The sequence below is a fragment of the Balaenoptera acutorostrata genome, chromosome 14 (genome assembly GCF_949987535.1).
Source record: "Balaenoptera acutorostrata chromosome 14, mBalAcu1.1, whole genome shotgun sequence".
In the NCBI taxonomy this organism is placed as follows: domain Eukaryota; kingdom Metazoa; phylum Chordata; class Mammalia; order Artiodactyla; family Balaenopteridae; genus Balaenoptera; species Balaenoptera acutorostrata.
In genome coordinates, this window is record NC_080077.1 from 62,680,331 (window position 1) to 62,699,946 (window position 19,616).

General features: G+C 39.1%; 1 protein-coding gene across 10 annotated transcripts in view; it reads right to left on the reverse strand.

Moving 5' to 3' along the window:
* KLHL32 (kelch like family member 32) overlaps nucleotides 1-19,616 on the reverse strand; it is a 234,967-nt gene that overhangs the window by 72,944 nt on the left and 142,407 nt on the right. For 5 of the 10 annotated variants that reach the window (XR_003622234.2, XM_007169669.3, XM_007169670.3 and 2 more), the window contains one exon: nucleotides 7,009-7,224. The exons of 2 other annotated variants lie outside the window; for them this stretch is intronic. Coding sequence is in view for 5 of the 8 variants with exons in the window: in XM_007169669.3 (XP_007169731.1) it covers nucleotides 7,009-7,224 (216 nt within the window). In the remaining 3 variants the exon portion in view is untranslated. Of the gene's footprint in view, nucleotides 1-7,008; nucleotides 7,225-19,616 lie in introns of those variants that run through there. 3 more of the 10 variants (XM_028163403.2, XM_007169675.3, XM_007169673.3) reach the window with 3 other exon arrangements.

Below are 19,616 nucleotides of genomic sequence, written 5' to 3' on the forward strand. Positions count from 1 at the left end.
GGGGAAAGAATAGCAAGTGGAAAGTTCCACATCAGACTCTGTGAGATCCATGAAAGCAGGGCCACATGGGACCTTTCTGCAACCGACTGCCCAGAACCCATCACGCAGCAGCAGGAGTGGTGCTTGAGAGCACGTGATTGGGTGGAGTAGACACTCGGTGACTCTTTAAAATGAACGAAAGATTGAATTAAGCACATGGAGCAGAGAGTCAGAGTTAGCAACGTGACACAGGCATGAAGGCAGGCAGAGCTGGCCATTACCCCTTCAATCTGCAGGCACTACACCAGAGAACAGGAATGGCCAAACCCTTCCTAATTTCTTTTAAAGTCATGGGATTAATTTGATGCACCTCTCCGTCCACCACACCCAAGTATTTTTGCACTTCTATTATGAATTTAGAAGCTGTGGACCAAAGTGGGAAAAACCCAAGAATTAGAAGACGTGAATTTGATTTCTAGCTTTGTTACTTCAGTTTCCCATTTGTGACACAAAGCAAAGGAGCGCAAAGCAATGCGAGATGAAGAAGCACTCGGGAAACTGTGATGTGATATTCAAATGTGAAGTATTATGATAGTATTGTTGGACACACAGTACTGTTTGAAGTCCTTGCTTCTCCCTGGTCAGACGTGCATTTGGGACAGTTTATCATCTAAGAGATAAAAGACGAAAGCTGAGTACATCACTAGTGTCCTCTATTTTCCAACTATAAAGGGATAGTAGCTTTTTGTTCACTTTCTGGGACTCCTTTTGAGGAAAATGATTAAATCAAATTCTAAGGTGGGTAGTTTGTGGAGTAGATAAAAGCCCAGGAGGGGCTTGTCAAAAACAAAAATCACCACATCTGAGGTTGTTGACTACTCTAAACAGTATGTGACTTACGTCTCTAGAGATATAAAGTGAATGTGTTATTAACAGTATGACTTATGGAAGCAAATTTCCAACAAAAATACCAGGAAAAACGCAGTTTTAAAAGGTGAAACTCTCTGTGTATACCAATTTTCTTAGAATAAATCCAGCCTTCTGTAGGAATAGTAGGATGTCTTATTATTCATTCAGTACATTTTAATATGAAAACTATACATTATTGTTTTTATTTATTATTTATAGAGTGTAAGAGAACAACACGGTAGCATTCAACACAAACCCTACAGGCACAGCCTCTGCCTCTGGGGATGTAGAATCAAAGACAGATGTAAACATGATTACCTCCCCAGTCACAAACCAGGTGACATGGTCCCTCTTTGCCAAACTAAAATGGGACATGACTAGGATAAAGGGGACCCTCCCTGCTAAGGTCTGATCTTGTCTGACATCAGTGATGTGACCACTGAATTGCTTGGTCCTGTTATCCACTGAAGTACAGGCAAAGTTAGACTCAAAATATAAGGAGGAGCCCTCAACACAAGGTTAATAAAGGAAGAAAATCACTGACATATGTACTATCCTTATAAAATAGTAAGATAAGGACTTCCCTGGTGGCGCAGTGGTTAAGAATCTGCCTGCCAATGCAGGGGACACAGGTTCAACCCCTGTCTGGGAAGATCCCACATGCCGCAGAGCAGCTAAGCCCGTGCGCCACAACCACTGAAGCCTGCGCCCCTAGAGCCCGTTCTCCGCAACAAGAGAAGCCACCGCAATGAGAAGCCCACGCACCGCAACGAAGAGTAGCCCCCACTCACCGCAACTAGAGAAAGCCCACGCACAGCAACAAAGACCCAATGCAGCCAAAAATTAATTAATTTTTAATTAATTTTTTAAAAAAGTAACATAAGTCCTCTTCACTAAAAGTAGGAAGCAGTTAATAGATTAATAATTAAAGGTAAATAAAACTTCTCCACATTCAGAAATAAAGTTAAGATAAATCTCTTTAACCTAATAATTGAACACTTTTATAAAGCTTTTTACCCCAGGATCTAGCTTCTAACACTGTGCCCAGCACATAATAGGCGCGTGAGAAATACCCATTTGTACTTCCACAAACTATCCATTTTTAAATGTCCTTCTTGTTTCTGCTACTTCAGAGATGAAATAATAATCCAGAGAGCTAGATAATGGTTTAAAATCAGAAGGATCGGGCTTCCCTGGTGGCGCAGTGGTTGAGAATCTGCCTGCCAATGCAGGGGACATGGGTTCGAGCCCTGGTCTGGGAAGATCCCACATGCCACGGAGCAACTGGGCCCGTGAGCCACAGTTACTGAGCCTGCGTGTCTGGAGCCTGTGCTCCGCAACAAGAGAGGCCGCGATGGTGAGAGGCCCGCGCACCGCGATGAAGAGTGGCCCCCACTTGCCACAACTAGAGAAAGCCCTCGCACAGAAACGAAGACCCAACACAGTCATAAATAAATAAATAAATAAAAGACCGTGAATTTCAAAAAAAAATTTAAAAAAAAAAAAAAATCAGAAGGATCCCTCCCAATTGCGGTAAGGTCTGGAGAGGGAAATGGAGTTAGCTAACCTGTACCCTGCCTTACATTCCATGGTTTGGGGCATTTAGTAGGTGCTCAATAAATACTGATGGATGGACAGCCACACTTTCTCCCTATGCTAGCAAATGTAAGAATTTACATTATATTCAGGTTTTTCTACAAACTGTACTCTCATGGCAAGTAATCTCCTCCTCATTCTCAGAAAGGAGAACCTGAGATATAAAAGGCAGAGAATGTACTTTCCTGAGAAAAATCAGATTAGCCAGCACTTCCTATGAAATGAAAACAGACCTAATATGTGGGAGTGGTATGGAACTGTTTCATGATTTCACTCTAAGTTTTAGAGCAGGACCCCCTGGCTCAGTAGTCTGAAAATATACGTTGAATCTAACAGGAGAAATTTAACAGGGCCCTGTTGAAACAAAATCCTAAGTCAAAGCTAAAACCGGAAAGCAAAATAAAACAGTGGAGATTTGCCAGGTCACGGATGCCAGTGACCTCACGCCCCATGTTTCTTCCTCGGCTGATTTGCTCATTTTTCAGTCTCCTCTTTCTTTGAGCCCAATAACCAATTTAGTGTCTTTCATCTGCAACCTGAGAAATTGCTGGCCTTGAACCCTAAGACCAAACTGTTGAGCTGAATCGAACTGAACTTTTTTAAAAAAGGATTTTTTGAGGGGACTTCTCTGTCCTTATATATCCAAAGTGTGTATATGCTATGGAGAACAGTATGGAGGTTCCTTAAAAAGCTAAAAATAGAACTACCATATGACCCAGCAATCCCACTACTGGGTACATACTCTGAGAAAACCATAATTCAAAAAGAGTCATGTACCACAATGTTCACTGCAGCACTATTTACAATAGCCAGGACATGGAAGCAACCTAAGTGTCCATCTACAGATGAATGGATAAAGAAGATGTGGCACATATATATACAATGGAATATTACTCAGCCATAAAAAGAAATGAAATTGAGTTATTTGTAGTGAGGTGGATGGACCTAGGGTCTGTCATACAGAGTGAAGTAAGTCAGAAAGAGAAAAACAAATACCGTATACTAACACATATATATGGAATCTAAAAAAAAAAAAATGGTTCTGAAGAACCTAGGGGCAGGACAGGAATAAAGATGCGGACGTAGAGAATGGACTTGAGGACACGGGGAGGGGGAAGGGTAAGCTGGGACGAAGTGAGAGAGTAGCACTGACATATATACACTACCAAACGTAAAATAGATAGCTAGTGGGAAGCAGCCGCATAGCACAGGGATATCAGCTCTGTGCTTTGTGTCCACCTAGAGGGGTGGGATAGGGAGGGTGGGAGGGAGACGCAAGAGGGAGGGGATATGGGGATATATGTATACGTACAGCTGATTCACTTTCTTATACAGCAGAAACAACACTGTAAAGCAATTATACTCCAATAAAGATGTTAAAAGAAAAAAAAAAGTGTGTATATGGGGCAGTCTCTACATTACCTGTGAATATAAAGTGAAGTTAATGAATAGACCAAGTAGTTTCAGGCTATGGAAGGGAGGAAAAAAATGTCTCGGGGGGATGAAGAAGGCTTCTGTGAGAGAGGACACAAGATAAAGTTTTAAAAGGTCAGATGGAAAAAAAGAGGAGACAAAAAGCACGATCTTGGGGGATTTCATAGGTTTCCAAATTCATAGAATGGTTATCACGGCCTGCAACACATTTTAGCAGGAAAGGGACTGGATAAGGGACAGCAGGAAAAAGTAAAAAAAAAAAATAGTTTGTTCCCTGAGGATAACTTGATGGTTCTTATGACACATCTTTACAGCCAAACTGCATGAAGTCTGGTGAATAGTAAAAATTGGGCCTTTTGCCAAATAAAGGGACTATCCCAGATTACATTATCAGTAGATTAGATAGTGGAAGAGCCACATGCGTAGATGTGTGTGTGTATGTTTGCTGCATTCTCACATAAGTTACCAGTTGCACATAATCAAACAGCACTACCCCTCCATCTGCTTTTCTATTACTTGTCCTACTTTGTGCCAATTTCCATTTTTCTCCCCAACACCCCTTGTTTCACTGTTCTTCTTTAAGAGATGGGATAGGGATTTGTCAAAGTCAATGAGCACTTTATTACAGTGAGAACGTTCCGTAATGAACAATTCAGCAATTTAATGAGATTCTGTAGATCTGTCTCCAGCCTGTCCATCAAGTTTCACTTCTATAAAGCACCCTGACACTAATCCTCTGGCATACCCAATCTTCACCCTGGGCTGAATATTAGATTCTTCCATGGTATATTGCATTACTAGTATAACCTCAGCAAAAATCATGAACTTAACTATACTTGAAGCAATATAACTGGACTGATTTGATTTTTATCTATTGGGTTGAGTGTGAGGGAATTACTTATTTACTGAGATAAAGCAAAAACAGTTTCTTATTGCCTGCTGAATGACTAAATTGATAATATTTATGTGAGTCTTTTAATCCCTTCTTGAGGACCAGGTATAAGAAAACATTGCCTGCAGCAGAAAGCAGCTTTTGAAATTCTACGTTATAAAATTAGTAACATTTAGAGAGGCAATTATGATAACTCTTATGTGAATAGTATGGAATTTTTTGGACACTCACACATCTGTGCATTACCATGTCGATATCGGGCAGTGCCTTCAACTGTGCCACAAGAAGAGAAGCCGCAAGGATGGTTGGCTCACATCTCAATTAGGTTAGAAACAATTAAATACAGAACTCATTCTAAGTCTTTGTTTTTCCCTTTGGGAAGGAAAGAAAAATTTGGCAGTTCCTCACTTTGAGCTGACCAGAGTAATTCTGATGATTTGTGTTTTCCATAGACAATTAAAATTCATACCAAAAACTCACCCTCACCAACACTTTTGACCTCTGCTTGAACAACCATGATGAGAAATACCTAAGAAGCAGAAAATAATTTATGGCTTGTATTTTTTCACTGATATTTTCTTCTCAAGACAGCGTGGAATACTGGAGAGATGAGGGCAGGTGTCAACAAAGCTGGATGTGAAGGCTGCATCTGCTCTGTAACCCTGAGGCAAGACACTGAAGCCTCGTTTTGCTTGTCTGGAGGATGGAATGATAACAACCATCCTTCAGGCCTGGTGTGATGATAAGTTAATAAGTCTGCAAAGAGCCCAGGTCCTGAAAGGCCCTCAGTACACTGCGGGTCTTATTATCCTCACTGGTGGAAGCAACAGTGAAGAGGGAAGTTGCTGATTAAAGTAAGATAAGGAAAGAAATAAGGGAGAAAGGCAGTGGGAAAATTAGCGATCAGTAGGATCAGATGCTGATAATTAACAGCTACCTATGACTCCATTTTGTCCAGAATTAAAGTAGTCTCTGAATGTCATTTGACAAGATACAAGGTATTCACTGCCTCATCAACTAATAGAAGACTTCATAGTTTCCCTTGTATTCTGTATATAAATATTCTTCAAATGATCATGAAATCTTGGAAGTATGGCACCCTAGAAGTAACAGGATGGCTTAGCCACTGCTTCAGAGAGTAAGACAGACAGTATAAGAAGCAGGGGAGGGCTTCCCTGGTGGCGCAGTGGTTGAGAATCCGCCTGCCAATGCAGGGGACATGGGTTCGAGCCCTGGTCTGGGAAGATCCCACATGCCACGGAGCAACTGGGCCCGTGAGCCACAATTACTGAGCCTGCGCGTCTGGAGCCTGTGCTCCGCAACGAGAGAGGCCGCGATAGTGAGAGGCCCGCGCACCGCGATGAAGAGTGGCCCCCGCTCGCCGCAACTACAGGAAGCCCTCGCACAGAAACGAAGACCCAACACAGCCAAAAATAAATAAATAAATAAATTTAAAAAAAAAAAAAAAAAAGAAGCAGGGGAAGATGGGCTCTGACTGTTTCCCAAAGACACCGTGTGGATTGTTCAGGGATAATCACTGGGGATGAGCAGAAATGGATTTCAATTGAATAATCAAATTGAAAACACAAAACATCCTCCCGTCCCCTAGGCAAAGGGTATCTGAAAAGAATGCGATGTCAGGTGAAAAAGCAGGGCTTAGGAAAATAGCAATGAATGCAGAATGAACTAAGGAGGGAGATTTTTCCACTGTGAAGGGAGGAGAGCTTCCTCTCAGTTAAGGTCCCAGCTGCTCTCTGCTGCAACAAAGAAAGGTTTCTGAATTGTTTACAGGAAAGCCCAGAATTTATTCTGATTCCATTGGTCTTAAATAGGCATAAATACCACTTTACAATCCATCCTTCTCATATTCAGTTTAAGTAACTATGTTTCGCAGGGGAATAAAAACCCTTGACTCTTTCTGATGTAACCACCGTAGGTTCTGGGAAACCACGGTGAGGGTGTGAGGAACCTCACCTGCGATTCCCTGAGTTAAGCTGAGTGGGCTGAGGCCTCAAGCCTCAAGGGCTGGTGTTCTCCAGTTACTTGCCCATCAAGGAGCACTGACTTCTAGGACTTCAATTCCAATATGGACCAAACCAGACAAAATCGCTGTCGTCGTTCCTCAATCCTTTAACATTTAATCATTCCTTTTAATCACGACTTCACGCTAAAAGAGGACCCATGCAGAGTGCCCTTACCTGCCAGATCTGCTCTTCACTCAAGGAGGTCAGGCGGTCGCTCTTCAGGACCTCCTGAAGCAGACAATAAGGGAGCGTTAGAATGTCTTCAGGGCGACTCTTCAGGAGCTCAGAGAGATGTTTCACTAAGAAATCGATCACTGCCTTCTCCAACAAAGTGAGGTTAAAGAGGTCAGCAAGTCTGTACAGATCCAAGTAATTAAAGCTATTTAATTCCTGGTGCCAAAAAAAATGGAAAAAAGATCTCTTAGAAATCAATCCAAGAAAGAGCAAGCAAGAAATTCAGACTGACTCCCTAAAGTCTGCATGACAGGAGTGGGAGAAAGGGAACTGCACTCCATTGATAATGTAAAAAACAACAGCAACAAAATCCTCAATTATATGGCTCTGGGCAGAGAACTGTTATTCTAGAATTTAACATTTTTCCTTACTTTGCCCCTCTTAAAACCAATATACTTAAAGACATCTTAAAAAAGGGACTGAAAGGGGTTTCTGGTTTTACTGGCTAAAATGTTACTTTGCAACTTTTAAGAAACATTTTACCAAAGAAAACAATTTGTCTACCATATTTTATAGCTCTCAGGTGGTTTTTTCTACTAAAGATAATATGAGGGCAGGTAGAGTGGGAGCTATAACTAGATGACAAAAACTATAGCCCTACTCTTTTTCTAAAACTTCAAATTAAGTACAAATTTGAGTTAAAAACAACCTATCCTGACTTAATGAGCTAAAACAAAGATTTTTACATGTAAAGTCTCAGGAAATGAAGACATCTCACAGATTCCTGTCGTGAATAATTCTATATTGAATCCACCTGAGATGGACGATTTATAATTGTTCTTAGTTTTTTGTTAGCCTCAAAAATTCAGGCAATCAATGACAATCTTTTCAAAGAGTTTCTATAGCAATGCTTCATTGTGGGGGGATTCTACCTGTCTCTACAAGTTCTCAAACTCAGAGCCAGAGCTCTAAAATAATGCCCCCAGAGAGCCAGGACACCTGTGAAACCTTTGCCTTGTAACTCTGCAAGAACCATAGTGGGCATGCAGGTTTGTTGATAGAAAACTTACCTATTTCAAGTAGATTGAGAGTGGGCTGTGTCCTAGTTTTCCCTCATTTTCAACTTGCAATTATTATTACAATATTTTCTAGTAACTTAAGGAATGCAGAATACCATCAGATAGCTATTTTACTCCACTGATTTATTAGGTATTTTCAACATACTTATCCCTTTTTCTAGTAATCTAACAGTATTAAGAACTCTTTCTAAAATCTTTATATTCTATTTTAATGTATCTGTTTCCATAAAATTTTAAGGTTTAAAGGAATATGTTCTAAATCGGCACTGTCCAACATGGTAACCACTAGCCACATGTGGCTAATGGGCATTTGAAATGTGGCTAGTGTGATTTGAGATGTGCTGTGTTAAATATATACTGAAAGCAAGGAGTAAGAAAAATAGAATATAAAATGTCCCATTAATAATTTTCACATTGATTGTATGTTGAAATGGTATTATTCTGGATACAGTGGATTAAATATATTATTATCATTAATTTCACCTGTTTCTTTTTACTTTTTAATGCAGCTACTAGAAAATTTAAAATTAACATATGTGGCTTCCATTAAGTTTCTATTGTACAATGCTGTTCTAAATAATGGAATGTATAATGAAGAAAGTGTAAAAATAGATCTCAGAGAAACAGCTGCATCATCACCACGGCTACCTGTTTCTTTTTTGTTTGTTTGTTTGTTTTGTTTTACTTTAGATTCTATTTCTTTTGGTGGGAGATGACACTTTAATTACATTCCTAACAGGAGTCAAGCTAGATGACTTCAGGAATCAGCCATAAGATTCTGGCTCTTAGTAGCTCTACTGGCCAACACAATTGAAAAGGAATAAATACTTATCTATAAAATGAAGTTTACCACAGTTGACCACTAAAATCCATTACAACTCAAATATCTAAGGGTCCACTCATAGACATTCAATTAAAATATCTGGGCTTCCCATCCAGCAGATTTTATCAAAGGAATACTGCATATTTTGCCTCCAGCATCAGTTTTTTCAAGTAATGCTTAAACTTATTCTTCAAATCTTACTTTTTCTTATTGGTAAATTCTACTACGGGAGGAAAGAAGATGTAACCCTTGCACATGGAGCTTCCACAACGAACTTTAGGACCATCTCCACGGGATGAATAAGTTATTTCTGGTCAGTATATCTACAAAGCCAGCTTAACTGCTCCAGGACCCTGGATACGATTTCAGTGTCCCAGTAAGTAACTCTGCAGTCCCCCAGACGCGTGATGGGGGTCGGGGAGCGGTGTCAGTGCCTTTCAGGTACCCTGGGCGCATGCGCAAGCCCTGGTTCAAGGTCCTAGGGCACCACACAGAAAGATGAGCATGCAGAGGCGGAAACAAGCAAGCTCTGTAAAGTAAAAGGTGGACGGGCACAGCTGAGGAAGTGTTTTTTTTTCCCACTCGTTCTGCCAAAAAGACGTATACGGCTGTGAGTTTGGGGCTGGATTATGTAGCGGCAATCAAATATTCTTTATTAAGCATCTTTATATCTTTGTATAGAGACACTGGGTTTCTTCCGATTAGAAGCCTGCAACTTAAATACAGGCCAATTCAAAACTGCAGACAACCAGAGAATTAATTTAATTTAATACAGGATTTTTAAAAGTGTGCTTCTTTTCTGCTGTGTTTCTTTTGAATGTAATTATTTAATGCCTGCTTCCACAGTCCTGAAATGTTTTTGTTTCCTAAGGGTATAATTTTATATAACTCCCAAATCCAATCTAACACAGCATTTGATATTAGTGGAGAACTAGGGCTAAATGCACAAGTGTCAACGGCTAAGTGAAGAGCAAAGTGGAACTGAACTGACACATACCTGTGTACAAAAGAAACAGCAGTTAAAAGTCTGCTCCTGGACCTCCTTGGTGGTGCAGTGGTAAAGAATCCGCCTGCCAATGCAGGGGACACAGGTTTGAGCCCTGATCTGGGAAGATCCCACATGACCCAGAGCAACTAAGCCCGTGCACCACAACTACTGAGCCTGCATGCCACAACTACGGAAGCCCATGCGCCTAGAGCTCGTGCTCCGCAACAAGAGAAACCACCGCAATGAGAAGCCCGCTCACCATGGCAAAGAGTAGCCCCCGCTCGCTGCACCTAGAGAAAGCCCATATGCAGCAATGAGGACCCAACACAGCCAAAAATAAATAAATAAATTTTTAAAAAGTCTGCTCCCTATCTTTACCTTTTCATTTCTCCTCTCTTCTGCTTAAAAACATAATTTCCCCAAATCTCCTGTGCTTTTTATGTATGTCAAAGATTTCCGTTCCCCTTGCCATGCATACTTAGCACCTTGGTAGTTACACTGTGTAAACTGGGGAGTTGAGGGAAAAAAGAAAACCTTCATTGAGGTCTTGATACCACAATATACGCTCCTCCTACTGGAGCCAATGTGTTTATGTGAGTTGTAAGCAAAATCATCACTTCTTGTTCTTTTGGCTAAGACCATATGTAAGCAAAATAATCACCAACAATGCTGCTTTTAAGGATTCCCATTAATGTGATTAAGGAGGTGGGAAGCAATGGTTAAACTGCATTAAATGCTCACCTGTAATACTCTGCATGGAAAAAAAATCATCACTGTTATGAAAGTAGTGCCATTATGTTTCTGGTTATAAAAAGTAATAAATTTGTCCATTTCATAAAATTCAGGAAGTACAAAGTATGGAAAACAAAAATGATTCATATTTCACCATGCAGAGATAATCACTATTAATGTTTTTGTATATATTTCTAGACTTTTTTGAAAGAAGTCTTTTATATATCAAAGAAAGAGAAAGAACAATTGTATTCAGGAGCAGAACAAACTGTCAACAGCCATAGGCACTTGGAGGCAACCCAGGTTGATGGAGAAGAGCAAAGGCCATAGAATCAGGTAGACCTGGTTCAAATCCAGTGCAAATTCTTATTGTTGGCTATGACCCTGGGTCAGTCACTGATCCTCTGTTATTCCCCATTTACGAAACAGAGAGTTCACCCAGTTCATAGGGTCGTTGTGGAGATAATGAATCAAAAGCACTTACCACACGGCTTGGCACATGGAAAGTAGACAGTAGATTTGGCAGGCAAGGAACAATAAAGTACATTTGAGCACTGTTGTTTGGCATCCATAATCCCTGATTCATCACTGATGCAAGGAGGTCAAAATAGAGAATGTGGTCCCTTTAGATATCAAAGTCTTAAGTAAGCTGCACCATTAAATCAGGGAAAAGGAGGATAGCCAGAGTAAAAACCATGCAATTGAGTTGTAAACTGCTTACATGTTAATGCCTCTCACATCTATATTATTAGCCCAAATCTCTCTCCTAAGCTCTGAATTCATTTTCCCAACTGCCGATAAGAGGACATCTTCTCTTGGATATTCCACAGCTATACTGAACTCAACGTGCCCACATTGAACTGATTTTTTGCAAACTTGCATCTTCTCCTTGTTCTAGTTATGAGATTGTCTCCCTTCTCTTACATCCTGTGACGTAGAAATCCAAGTACCCAGGTAGAGGCAGTGGTTTTGAATTAAAGTTACAGCTCAGCAACAAGAAACTCTCTTGAGTAAAAGGAAAATTTTTTTCTTTTATTTTTCTAAAAAGGTTTCATTTCTGTCACACTGCTTCTCACTTTAAATTTAGTTTCTATTCAGAATTATGGTGCATACATTGTTGTTCTTTGGGGAATCTTTTTAAATAGTATTTATTTTCCTCTGGTTTAGGGCTATTTGGCTTTTCTCTTCCCTTCTATTTGTTTCTTATAGCGTGAACAACAAGTCAAATAACAGAAGAAGAACCATAAAATGTGTCCCCAGTACTATACCAGCTATGGAATAAACACCAGTTTTCCAAGTGCAATAATTCTTAAACCTTATATATTCCCCAAATTCAGTCTTTCGGTGTGGCTTATTTCTCTAATTAATTAAAATGGTTATTCCCCAGATTAACTATTGAATATGGTAGGGAAAAGAAAGCACAAGAAAAGGAAATACTATCTTATTTTGACTTACATTCAAATGTAATTACTTTTGTGAGGCAAATTACTGGGTGGTGAGGACATGAGTGGGAGGAAGTAGGGCAGTTTGGGGGCGTGGGTAAACCCTGTGGCCCTTGTACCAAACCAGGGGAGGCAAAAAAGTCCACCTTTGTGATGGATGTCTCCTGGTGGGGTTCTCATCTGTAGCTGAGTGATTGGCCATTGTATTAGCAAGTATCTTTCAATATCCCAATTAAGCAAGTACTAATAATTAGTGATGAAACTCCATACAAGGCCTCTTTATATCATAAAGAAAGATTAGAGAAGATTTAAGCCTATCCCTGAGCCAATGTCACCCAGACTCACTTGCATTCTAATACACTTTCTTGAATGGGAGAAAATGGTGCAGCCTTACAGCTGAGGTCTGCATGTTCACTGCACATAACCCACAGCCTAGCTCATGTATGCCACAGCCTAGAGACGTGCTGATGCGTGCCAACAGTGACACAAGCTGAGAATCAATAATGCATATTTCTAATACATAGTCGATCTTAGTTTCAGTCACACCCATGTTGTGTCCCAGCCTGTCAGTAACCCCTTGACCATCCAGCACTGCAGTTTAATCATAGCCCTGGCAGGGGAATTATGCAGAACACAGAAAATATTTGTCATCTTGTGACTGCATCTACTGTAGACTCTCCCCAAAATCTGCCCCACAAATACTCTTCCTCAAATCTAAGAGTCCTTGTTAAACTGACAAGATTAGGAAATCTGATGAAGATGCTTTAATACTAAGGATACCCATGCAAAACATGGCCTTAGTAACACCTATTTCTCTTGTTGGCTCATGTAATTCTGAGAACATTACTAACTTACAAAACAAAAATAAGCATCAGCAACCTGTACTATAAGAATGGAAGACTATGACTTATGCTCAAGATAATAAGAAACCTCTCTCAAGGTAAAAAAAAAAGTAAATGCCATTTTGATTTCCTGAATTCCCTCCTCCCCCTTCTAAGATAACCAAATTGAACAGGATTCCACATTTTTCTAGGTAATAACACTCAAAAGATGTGACTATTTTGACAATGCTGTGTTTCACTGTTATAATTATAACCTTTCTTTTCCAATTATTGATGCTCTTCACTTATACCCCCTTCAAAATGTCACCTCAATTACCACGTGTCAATACTTTACTACAGATAAAGATGGTCAGGAGAGATAGTGATTTCTATGCCTCTCATGTAATAGCATGCATGAAACTTGAAGTTCTATTATAAAATGTTGATATTACATCACATTCTGAGGAGTCCTCTAAATGAGAAGTCACCCTTGTTACAGAAGTCAAGAAATCTTTTTTTAAAAACTATTCCCGGGACTTCCCTGGTGGCGCAGTGGTTAAGAATCCACCTGCCAATGCAGGGGGCACTGCTTCGAGCCCTGGTCCAGGAAGATCCCACATGCCGCGGAGCAACTAAGCCCGTGCGCCACAACTACTGAGCCTGCGTTCTAGAGCCCACGAACCACAACTACTGAGCCCGCATGCCACAACTACTGAAGCCCATGCGTCTAGAGCCTGCGCTCTGCAACAAAAGAAGCCACCGCAATGAGAAGCCCATGCACTGCAACAAAGAGTAGCCCCTGCTCGCCGCAACTTGAGAAAGCCCGCACGCAGCAATGAAGACCCAATGCAGTCAAAAATAATTAATTAATTAATTAATTAATTAAAAAAAAAAAAAAAACTATTCCCAAATAGATTCAAAGTAGCCTGATACAGGGACTCTGCTTATAATCAAATCAGTATGATTTGATTTTTAGCAATGTTAACCAAAATTTAAATAAAACTATTGTATTGGCTGCTTATAGAGACCAAGTACCAAGTTAGACATAATAAATCTGAAGCCCTTTGTCAGTAAGTCCTAATGTTTCCCACTTCAAGTCTCCTGTCACATACCAACGAACTTGTCACTAAGCTATTTGTGCATGTTATCTTCCAATAAGTAAAAACATTCCTAGTAAACTAGTAAGAAGGTTTTACATCTTATGTTTTTTGTATCCTGTACAATGCCAATCACAATGCTTTATCACAGACTGTAATTTCAAAAGTATTTGTTGGATTATGACTTTTAAAAAGCAACATGTTTTTAAAAAGTTGGTTTTTTTGTTTTTTTTTTAAAAAGCACCCCCATGACTTCAAATGGAAAGAGGAAATGACAGTTTGGGTATAGGTCTGATTTTACAATTGGGCAAAATGAACAGATTGCTCACAATTAACTGAGAAAGGTGCTCTCAAATATTTGATCTGAACTTAGAAAATTCTCTCTTGATGCTAACTGCCCATCAGGGCTTTTATATAATTGGTAAACATGGGGGAACACCCACTTGTGGTGCCAGATGCATCGGGCCTGGCTTCCACAGTGAATCTCGGGTCTCCTGTCTTTTTACATGTTGATTTTTCTTTCCTTCTTAGAATGCCAAAAAGGAACTTTACTTCTCTTTGTATTTAGTGATAACCAGAAATATATAAATGTCTATGCTGTTTGCCAAAAGTATATCAAGCATTATCAGTGTTGGGGAGGAGGACGACAACCGGAATTCCTCTTCCTAAGAAAGACAGACCCCTCCAGCGGCAAGGACTGTTCCTTCTTCTGACTTCTAATTTCAGGAGCTACTTGTATACTTGAATATTTATTTCACCCTTTGCCAGTGGTTACATACGTTTTTCCCTAGTTGTGTATAAAGGTACAGACTGTATCTGTACTTCTTTAGATCTTCCTCTCAGTCTTCACAAAGAGCACTTTATAAATTTTGACTGATGGATAGTGGGTAGATAAGAAAGAATATCAGACCTTTAAAAAGTCAACTTTTATTGCCTTCACTTCTTAGTTTACAGGAAAACATTGATTCTCCTGCTCCTCTAAAATTATTCAAATATTTTAAATATTTGTATTGTAAATATTAAATAAATTGATTAAATATTTTAATCTTTAAATATTAAAAATGCCTAGAATGTTAGCCACTCTGGAAATAAATATGGCAGCCCAGAAGGAGACAGAAAAGAAATAGCTATTGCCTAAACTTTTCACAACTGTATGCTGTTTTGGGGCTACGATTCAATAGCAGGTGTACTGCCATTTTATTCTTTATGACTCAAAAAGATTGTAAGTTCAACTTGCTGTGCAAGTTTATTTGAGTTTATAATTTTATATTTTCCCTGTCTCTTTCACTAGGTTGTAAGTGTGGAGACAAGGAACTGGCTGCATGCTTAGTTTGGAGTTGTAGAAAAAGCACGTTTTTTTTTTTTTTAAAGAGTTGTTAAAATAATTTCATTAGTGTATCAGTCAAGGTTCTCCAGAAAAATAGGAGATACATAGAGAGACAGATTTTAAGGAATTGGCTCACAAGATTGTGTGGGCTGGCAAATGTGTACAGCAGGTCACTGGCTGGTAACTCAGGCAGGAGTTGAAGGTACAGTCTTGAGTCACAAATTTGTAGATCAGGCTCGGTGGCTGGAAATTCAGGCAGCATTTCTGTGTTACAGTCTTGAGGCACAATTCCTGCTTCTTCAGGAAGTCTCAGTTTTTATTCCTAAGGACTTCAATTGATTGGATGAGGCCCGCTCATCATAAGTGGTCTCTCATTTAAAGTCAACAGATTTTAGGAAAGCACATGATTTGAAGCTAACACATATGGATAGCCTCAGCAAGTGATTAACATCTCATTAGAAAAATCGGAAAGGTGATCTGTGATAAGGATTTCCGAAAACATATGTAAAGTACCTTCCACGTAGTAGATGCTCAACATACAGTAGCTGTCTCATTATTATTATTCCCTTTTAAAAATACTACCAACAGTGCTTAAGCTGTAGCTTTGCATATTCCACAAATTTTACTCACTGATAGGGTAAAGAGAAGAAAACACTGAATGTCTAATATGGACTTTGTTTTTCTACAAGTAACAGCAAAAATCAAAGCTGTTGTGTAACATCATTCATTTCTTTTGTACTTAAAAAACACTTCACCAGAGATAAAAAGGAGAATAGATTAAGACATTATACTGGACCATCACCAAGTATGTATTACTATAATGCACTCTGGTTCCCATGTTCTATATTACACACAGCAAAAAAGACACACAGAGAAATCTAAGGATGGAGGAGCTGCATTTCTTTATGACCTTATTTGAAAGATAAACTCCTTGGAGAAATACAATTTATTCAGATTATCAAGACCCTGCTGTGCAAATCTACATTCTGGGAGCACACTATGGAGATCAAAAAATATTTACTTTATTCTGTTGGGTATAAAAGCTTTTAATGAATTCATAATTAAGGCAAAAAAGAGTGTATACAGCTTTAGAAATTCCACTTCTGAGCCAAGCCATTAATATCCAAGGCACCATACCCAGTTGTGATTCCACCTGTTTCCTATTTGGATTACAACCTAGTTATAAATCAAGGTATTACATGACTACACGACCTGGTGCTGCAGAAAAGGATTGCACTCCAGGACTAGAGAAAACAACATAAAGGGCTTTGTTGTGGATGTGTGGTGAAGGGCTGGCCCTTTGGAACATGTTGAAACAAACAAATAAACAAAACCCAAGACCTTGGGATGAATCATGTAGGAAAAAGTCATCATGCATATCATGTACATAAAGGGACCTGTAAGTTTTCTCCATAATATCTTATATTAGAGTTGATGGGGTAAAATCTAACAGTTATGGAAGAAAAAATGAGCAAATCATTGACAATGCAGGCCAGATTCTTTGTGATATGATAAAATAATGTAAAACCAGGTATTTTTATTTGTATAAATATAGAGAGAGAGATATTTGTATACAAACAAACATAATCTGGACAGCTGAATGCAACTATATATTCATGTATTGATACAAATATGCATATGATAGAGTGTGATTAAACTAAAACAAAACATTAGCAGCAATTCAAAAATACAAGAAAAAAACCCAGCATGCTCTAATTCTTAGAGTCTTTGAAGGCCTGTTTAAATATATTTGTGCTGTATAACAGAGGAATTCTACAATTAGGTTACTAGTACATTTTCATAATCAACTGTATGCATAATATCCAAGGCTCATGAATAATTTTATATTGTTCCTTGGGAAAGTCTGTAGTAAGCTGGAAATCCAGTATGAAGGAAGCACAGAGACACAGCCATCATCAACAACTAATAATTCTGGCCCCAGTCACGATGTGCTGCAAAATGCTATTGCAAAGTTTACTAGAGCTGGCTCAGCACATCAGGTGATTACCACTGAATTACGGACTATAAAGAGGAAATTAATGTATACTTTTCTTTCTTGAATCAAAAATAGTCTATCTGAGCAACTGGAGCTTTAAAATGAAAATTTCAATAATCACAAACCTTTTTTGAACAATGAGAGGCAAAATCAGGTTAAAATTTTTTTAAAGAATAGTAGAGCCTGGAAGTAATTCTGGTATATTTCCTTAGTTAGTGCTGCTACCCAAAGTCAGCTGCTGAAAATTAGCCCAATTCTGCAGAATTTCAATAATCTCTCAGTTATCCACATAGACTTTCGTCTTAATCATTATTATACGAAAGAATGAAGACTGGTAAGGTTTTTTGTTTCAGGTCTTCATTGTTTTGGCTTGTTATATTTTGGATGCTATGCAGGATATATAATATCAATATTTTACATATTTATATATTTTATATATAATGTTAATTTTTCATATATTTATAACTGGGACCAGTTCAAATTTATCTAGATATTATGACACTTTCAAAATCTGAATATCAGTGACTTAACAGGCTGGTAACTGATGTGAATTGAGGTGGCAAGAGCATCTGAAGTAGCGGTTCTCAAACTGTGGTCCCCAGACCAGTAACATTAGCATTACCTGGGAACTTGTTAGGATGCAGATTCTCAGGCTCCTCCTCAGACCTCTTGAATCAGAAACTCTATGGGTAGGGCCCAGCAGTCTCCTTTAACCAGTTATTCACGGGATTCCACACACGGTCAAGTTTAAGAACCACTGATACAGAGTACACATTTGAGTGAAGAAAGAAATGACTCTAACCTGCATAAATATATTCTTACAGCAGAACAAGATGCATGACCCCAGTCCCTCATCCCAGACGCTGAAGTGGGCAAACATTATACTCAGTGTATGGGGCTGAGGCCACAGTACCTGAAGCTGAATTAACGACACAGATAAGCAGTCATTTCCCAGGGCCTGAGCACATGGCCCTCGAAAGGCAGCAAGGAAAAGGTCGGCAGCCTGCTCTAAAGGATATTTGTGTAGGGAGAGCGAGAAAGGGGGTGGGGGAGATGTCTAGGAAGGAAGACACCTGGAGAGAGGGAGACATATGGACAGCAGTCTCCTAGTAAGGACTAACTTAGATCTTTCTTCTGTTAAACAAATGCACTGCCTGTATTTCCCCTAGTCGGGAAACTTAGGACACCATGCAACTGTATTACAGAAAATTCCTATCACAGGGAACTCTCTTGGCACATGTAGAAGGACCACAAACAAACATGAGTTTCTAAGCAACTACTATGCACTAGAGCTAGAAATAAAAGATTTTTCCAATTTCTTCTTGAATTCTGTATATGATGATGCAGCAATATGTTTTATTTACAGGAAGGGCAGGGGAAACAATAAAACAAAACTTCCTATCTAAAAGGCAGCAACGCCATTGTATATATGTGCCACATCTTCTTTATCCATTCATCTGTTGATGGACACTTAGGTTGCTGCTTATATACAATGGAATATTAGCCATAAAAAGAAACGAAACTGAGTTATTTGTAGTGAGGTGGATGGACCTAGAGTCTGTCATACAGGATGAAGTTAGTCAGAAAGAGAAAAACAAATACCGTATGCTAACACATATATATGGAATCTAAAAAACAACAACAAAAAAATGGTCATGGAGAACCTAGGGGCAAGATGGGACTAAAGACGCAGACCTACTAGCGAATGGACTTGAGGATATGGGGAGGAGGAAGGGTAAGCTGGGACGAAGTGAGAGAGTGGCATGGACATATATACACTACCAAACGTAAAATAGATAGCTAGTGGGAAGCAGCCGCATAGCACCGGGAGATCAGCTCGGTGCTTTGTGATCACCTAAAGGGGTGGGATAGGCAGGGTGGGAGGGAGACGCAAGAGGGAAGAGATATGAGGATATATGTGTATGTATAACTGATTCACTTTGTTATAAAGCAGAAACTAACACACCATTGTAAAGCAATTATACTCCAATAAAAAATAAATAAATTAATAAATAAAAAGGTAGCAACACCAAGTATTATGTTGCTTTTAAAAGCATCAATTTTTACTATTTATTAAAGTATAATTTCAGTGTGATGTTTTCACTTATCAAAGGCAGGGAGAAAGTGATGGTTCATATAATTATTTGTGACTTTTTTTTTCTAAAACAATACATGCACTTCTACAAAAGCCAAGAGAAGTGGCACAGAGGAAAAATACCTTTTACAGAATGGTTATTATTTCCAAAATATTCAGGAACAGCCTTGTCCAATATGCTGTTGATTGGAAGTAGGTAGTAAAGTTT